At 36.1% G+C, this 6415-nt stretch overlaps 2 protein-coding genes across 2 annotated transcripts; one reads left to right on the forward strand and one right to left on the reverse strand.

The window, feature by feature from the left end:
- The first annotated feature begins 334 nt into the window (after positions 1-334).
- LOC145618263 (flavonoid 3'-O-methyltransferase FOMT-like) lies at positions 335-2109 on the forward strand. Its single transcript, XM_081673041.1, has 3 exons — positions 335-948; positions 1126-1501; positions 1619-2109. Exons 1-3 carry the CDS (start codon positions 506-508, stop codon positions 1928-1930), a joined length of 1131 nt encoding a protein of 376 aa, XP_081529167.1. The 5' UTR covers positions 335-505; the 3' UTR covers positions 1931-2109.
- A 2130-nt stretch (positions 2110-4239) lies between these two features.
- LOC145617658 (uncharacterized) lies at positions 4240-5565 on the reverse strand. The gene has a single exon (XM_081672384.1). It carries the CDS (start codon positions 5382-5384, stop codon positions 4422-4424), a length of 963 nt encoding a protein of 320 aa, XP_081528510.1. The 5' UTR covers positions 5385-5565; the 3' UTR covers positions 4240-4421.
- Positions 5566-6415: the final 850 nt, after the last annotated feature.

Genomic DNA, 6415 nt, shown 5'->3' on the forward strand with positions numbered 1-6415 from the left:
GCATAAGTTTCAAATTGGCGTATCTTTGCCATGAATAGTCAAGATAGACTGCTTTGACCCCCTTAGTAGTCTATAAGAAACAAATTTGATTAATTAGTCAAATATTTAGACCCACCAATAATAAAATAGACGAGGCAAATGAAATTCTTAGTCTTTGTTTCAACTAGTAATATGATGACATTCAAAACAATCACTAGCACTTCATATTTTCATTCCATTCATAATTCATAAAGATAAGCCTTTTAGTACAAAAAGTACATCTTGCAGAAAAAATTAAAATTAAAAAAAAATTATAAAATTATAAAAAAAAAAAAAAAAGAATAAACAAAATAAACAAAAAACAAAAAAAAAAAAAAAAAAAAAGAAAAAACTCACCTACTAAGCAGCCAAACTTGCCTTGTGTGGTTTAATATATTTGACAACCTTAATATATTTGTATATTTATAAATATATTTCCTTGGTTTAATCAAACATTTTACAAACAAAAAAAAATTAGTTAATTGTAATGCAGAATAATAGACTAAAGAAGATGCAACCTTTGATGGAGGAAGAAAGTAACATACACCAAGCCATGCAACTGACAACGGCAATTGCATTACCTATGGCATTGAAGGCTGCCATGGATCTCGGTCTTTTCGAGATCATGGAGAAAGCAGGAGCTGGTGCTCGTCTTTCACCTTCGGATATTGCTGCTCGTCTTGCTCCAGGTACTAGTAATCACTCCCGAACATCACAGATGACAGATCGCATTCTCCGCCTTCTCAGCTCATACTCTGTTGTGTCTTGCTCTGTTGCTGATGATCATGAGCACATCCATAATGATGGTCAACCTCATAGGGTATATGCTTTAGCTCCGCTTTCACGGTACTTCCTTCAAAGCAAAGATGGTCAAGGCTCTTTAGCACCAATGTTCAACATGATCCACGACCCATTCATGACAAACGTTTGGTAATTGAATTAACGACTTTTCATATATTTTCTGATAATTTTTTGTACGCCAACCTTGTTCAGCTAGTTTTGAAACCCAAGCGATGCATAAAGCTATTAGACCCTATAGGTTCATCATGTATAGGATTTGTCTGGTTTAATTCGAAAGAAATAAGTATTGAATGATGTATTACACAGGTACCACATGAAAGATGCAGTTCTTGAAGGGGAAGTTCCATTGGCGAAAGCATATGGCAAGGATCCCAAGGAATCTATCGAGAAAAATGAAAGTTTTGCTTCAATCTTCTTTGATGCCATGAAAGAGTTCAACATCTTGTTTATAAACAAGATTCTGAATGAGTACAAGGGATTCGAAGGCCTAGAATCGGTTGTGGATGTAGGGGGTGGAAATGGCTCGATACTTAAAGCAATTATATCAAAGTATCCAGCTATTAAAGGCATCAACTTCGACTTGCCACCCATAATTGAGAAGCAGCCTGTTTGTGCTGGTATCGAGCACACTGCAGGTAACATGTTCACAAGCATTCCAACAGGAGATGCAATATTCATGAAGGTAATTGTGACTTCCTATTTATAACAAGGTTCAGTACCTTTCGTAATCATACTGTTGCAACTTAATAAATAGAGAACTGCTACAACAAATCCCATTTCTGACTTCCTGTAATGACAGTGGGTACTTAAAAATCTAGATGACGAGCAGTGCTTGAGCGTGCTTAAGAACTGTTTCAAGGCATTACCAGATGGTGGAAAACTCATGGTCGTGGAGCTTGTAATACCAGATATCCCAGATAGTAACATTAGCAGCCGAAGTGTGTTTCAGTTTGACGTGTACCTGACAAATATGAATGCTGGAGGAAAAGAGAGGACTGCAGGAGAATTTCAGGCACTTGCAAAGGCAGCAGGATTTTCAGGCGTCAAAGCCATGGTTCGGGCATATGATATGACTCTTCTGGAATTTCATAAAACTGCTAGCACCAGCTAGTTTTTCCATGTATCAAGTAGAATGTTTATGCCAAACCCCTTTCATATGCAATGTAAGAATAAATGAGGCAGTACCATATGCAATTGTAATTACAAATAGACTTTGTAATTACGAGTAGACTTTTATCAATCAGACATGCCTGATGAGTTTATATTGCTATCTTCAATGACAGCCAAGCCAAAACTCTAGGTACTCTGGTTTAATAAAAAAAATTGAAACGAAACAGCCAAGTATCAACACCACACGGCATCAAAAGCCCAGCCTTAATTTTAAGAAAACATCACAATAATATTCGCGTGTACTAATAGCAATTGAAATTATGAATATAACACAGCAATAAAAAAACCCACCAAACAGGAAAAAACAAGGCTAAAGACCAGGAGGTAAACTGAGAAGGGAGATGGTTTTCTATGAAAGTTGGACCCGAAAACATTGTGGCCTTGTGGGTACTTAAGCTCGGACACTCCCAAAGAGTTTTAGCTAATTTGACAGTTGTAGTAAAGTGACCAACATGAAGCAAAATGTTTACTAACCATTTGTAAAAGGGACTTCAATTAGAGGAAGTACCAAATGTAGCAGTACCACAACAATGAGATATTTAGCCAATTATATAAACAATAAATTAAAGATTTTAATTTGGAAGCAAGCCAAAATACCCCCCAAAGACAAGATTTTAATAATTCAGGAACACAGAGCACATAGGCCACAATTGAATTTACAGTGGAAACAAAAAAGTAATTGACACCAGACAACAATTGCAAATATCATATGCTAAAACACAAAATAAGAAAATTCATCAGCTAAATCATACATTACTTGGCAAATGACATTGATTACCAGAAAATAGAATATAACACAGTGATAAAAACCCAACCCCCAAAAAAAAAAAAAAAAAAAAAAAAAAAATGTGAACTGAGAAAGGAGATGGTTTTCTATAAAAGTTGGACCCGATTGAACTGTGGCCTTGTGGATACTTAAGATCGGAAACTTCCAAACAGTTAGTTAATTTGATAGTTTAGTAAAGTGACCAACATGAAGCAAAATGTACACTAACATATGTAAAAGCAGGACTTGCAATTAGAGGAAGTATCAAATATAGCGTTACCACTATAAGGAGATATGTAGCCAATTATACCAACAATACATTAAAGATTTTCATTTGGCAAACCCTTCTAACTTAAAGCAAGCCAAAATACCCCCCATCGACAAGATTTCCACAATTTAGGAACATAATTCACATAAGCTGCAATTGAATTTACTGGTGTGGAAACAATAACAGAGATTAATCATCAGTAACCCAAGAAGTATTTGACACCAGACAACGGTTGCAAATATCAGATACTAAAACACAAAATTAAAAAATTCATCAGCTGAATCATACATTACCTGGCTGATAACAGTGATTAGCCATGAATCAACAGGAACCATAGTAAATGACTATCACAGAAACAATAAAAACAATCAAGGAAAGACACTGCACTAGAATAATTGAAAACTTCAGCAAAAGGATGACAAACTTCAGCAAAAGAATTTCAGACATGAATTAATATTTTCTGAATATTTCCAGAATTCCAGACACGATTTCTGATTATTTTAGGTTAGTTCAGACAAAATAAGTTTTTCACCAAAATTTCAGGATTTCAGACACAATTTCAGATTTTCTGAAAAATGTAGAACGCCTGACTTAATTTTAGATTATTTCAGTTAAGTTCAGACAAAATAAAATAAGTTCAAATTAGATAATACAAGTATAAGGGCCTATTCTCATTGACTGGACTAAGCTGAGCTGAGCTTATTAGAACTGAGCTGAGCTGAACTAAACTAAACTAAACTTATTAGAGCTGAGCTGAACTGAAATTAATATGAGAACAGACCCTTAGTTTAGATAATATAATTTCAAACAAAATTAGATCAACCAAACAAAGCCCAAGTCAAGCATTGCAGAGGCATCAAGACATCACAGATTCACAGTTATTGAGTTAAAGTCTAAGGTAAAGCTACACAACCTTAAAGTTACAGCGAGGGAGATAAGGCCTAAACCTGTGTTTTCACAAGTATTGCACCACCAATGCAGGTCACTAGTTTAAACTCGAAACTGAGAGAAGGAAAGTGAGGTATATATAACGAGGACAACTAACATTTTTACTAAACATCATAAACAGAATTGAACACACTCACATTATAGTTTCAATCAACATTCATATCATCAAAAGTTCAGATACCCACATCCAATCAGATGATAAAAAGTACTACTTTCTGAACTAATGCTCATTTCATTTCACATCCAAATAATGTCACAACAACAAGGATGATGATGATAATAAAACATTTTATTGTACCAATTAAATTAAAAACCGAAAGCGAAACTTACAAACAGCATCCAGCTCCTTATAATCTCTCATTCTGCTTCCCATTTATACAACAGATTCAAAAAAAAAAAAAAAAAAAAAAAAAATCTACACAACTTCAACATGCAATCACCTTTTTCTTATCAAATATCAAGACTCTCCAATTGAATGTTGCTCTTGAGAGGCACATACTCCCCAAGGTACCCACCAAGATGATCATGAAGGGCAGTTTTGTCAATTCCTTGATGATGATAACTCTTGCAAACATAGTAAAACACACTCTGAACCAACAAACCCACCAAATTCACAATCACAAGAACCCCAACAAGGAATCCCCCAACCAAAATCCGAACGAAAACCGACTTATTCGAATCACCATGAACCACAACCGCCGCAAAAGTCCCACTAATCATCCCACAAATCACCAGGTACCCGAACACGAATACCCCGGCCATCAATACCTTCCCTTGGAGAAGCTCGTAGCTCTTCTTCATCGCCGCGAACCCGTAAACCGGCTCAAGCACAGATACAACACTAGCGAGATGCCAAAGGGCAGTGATATACACATGCACAAACAGGAAGAGAGCGAACGCCAGCAGAATCGAGAAGAACAGGAGGAAAGTACTGTTGGTATCAACAGCAACAATGATCAAAACCAAGAGAATGATGAAGGCAAGATTATACAATAGCATAAGAAGCGAAACCCACAAAAAGGTATTGAAAAGGCGGCGAAACACGGAAGGAATCGCAGCAATGGTGGAGGAGAAGGAAACAGGTTTGGACGTATAAAGCGAAGCAACGGTGAAAACAACAGCAGCAGTAGAGAGGAGAGAGAAAGTGAAGAGGAAGAGAAGGTAGCAGAACTGGAAGAGAAGGAGGAGAAACCATTCATGGGATTGAGATTGAAGGGGTGTTGTGGGATCTTGAAGACGAGCTAGAATTGGGTGAGTGAACAAGGAATGAGCTAAAATGGCGAAAGAAAGGGGGAAAATCAAAGCTAGGGTTAGCAGGTAGAAGGTTCGAGGGGATTGTTTTGGGATTGAAATTGATTCTTTGATGATGTCTGTTAAACTGAGGAATTGAAGTTCTTCAGGTTGGAGATCCATGGCGGAAATTTTCTGGGTTTTTTGGGGTGTTTGATTAATTTTTTGGGTGATTTTGGGTTGATTTGTTGTTTGTTGTTATCGTCGGTGAGATCTGAGGTTGGTGTAATTGTGGAGGAGGAAGAAGGAAGGAAGGAAAAAGATGGCGTGAATTTTGGTGGGACTTTATATAATAAATAAATTAATTAATAATGTTTTTTGTGTGTATTATTTATGCACCTAATCCTACCCCGTGCAATTAGCAAATCAATGTCCCATATTGTCATATTTCAAGTGTAATGAGGATCTTAATTATGGTTTTTTTATTGTTAAGGTGGTCAAACTTGGATTTGTTGAACAATTGAGTGGTTTTGGATGGAGTTGTAACTTGTAAATGTATCTACATTAATTGCTAATCTACTAAGTGAAGTGTGAAGCTATCTGTTGCCAATCTAAGCCAATGTGGATTGAACCGGTATGAAATCATTTAATTTGACCTGATTGATTTTGATTGCCATAAAATCGAATTAGCTTGAAATATTGAGTTGTACTTCGTATATGACTTATTTATGATATTGAACTATTTTGTGACAACCGTATCTAGAACTGAATTAAACCAAATCGAATTGCTTTGTTCCATCTAACTTTTCTTTTTTATTTATCACTTGATGCGTCAGAATAAATACAATACAGTTGTTAACTCCATTTATTTATGCTTCCCCCATCCACCATTTGTGTTCTCTACCGACATCATTGATGAAGCCTCCTCTATTAAAATCTTCCACCAACACCACCATTTCCACTATCTTGACATGTCCACCCTCTAACGACACAATCATCCTCATCTCCACCTTCCACCGACGATAATTCCATCTCAACCATATCTAGCAGCTTTACTGCCATATTAAACAAAAAAATCCTATGAATAAAGGGTGAAACTAAGGGCATGGTCAACCTCAAAAGGTAGAAGTGACTATCTCCTCCATTGAAGTTGTCATTAAATTAAGATTTTCGAAGATGGTATCAACAATGGTGGAAATGATGGTGATTATATT

The sequence above is a fragment of the Chenopodium album genome, chromosome 26 (assembly GCF_948465745.1).
Source record: "Chenopodium album chromosome 26, dcCheAlbu1.1, whole genome shotgun sequence".
NCBI classification, from domain to species: Eukaryota; Viridiplantae; Streptophyta; class Magnoliopsida; order Caryophyllales; family Amaranthaceae; genus Chenopodium; species Chenopodium album.

Coding starts and splice junctions, on each gene's coding strand:
- LOC145618263 (XM_081673041.1), top strand. CDS start 506: ATGCAGAATAATAGACTAAAGAAGATGCAACCTTTGATGGAGGAAGAA. Junction 949..1,125: donor CCATTCATGACAAACGTTTG/GTAATTGAATTA, acceptor TGTATTACACAG/GTACCACATGAAAGATGCAG. Junction 1,502..1,618: donor GAGATGCAATATTCATGAAG/GTAATTGTGACT, acceptor CTGTAATGACAG/TGGGTACTTAAAAATCTAGA.
- LOC145617658 (XM_081672384.1), bottom strand. CDS start 5,384: ATGGATCTCCAACCTGAAGAACTTCAATTCCTCAGTTTAACAGACATC.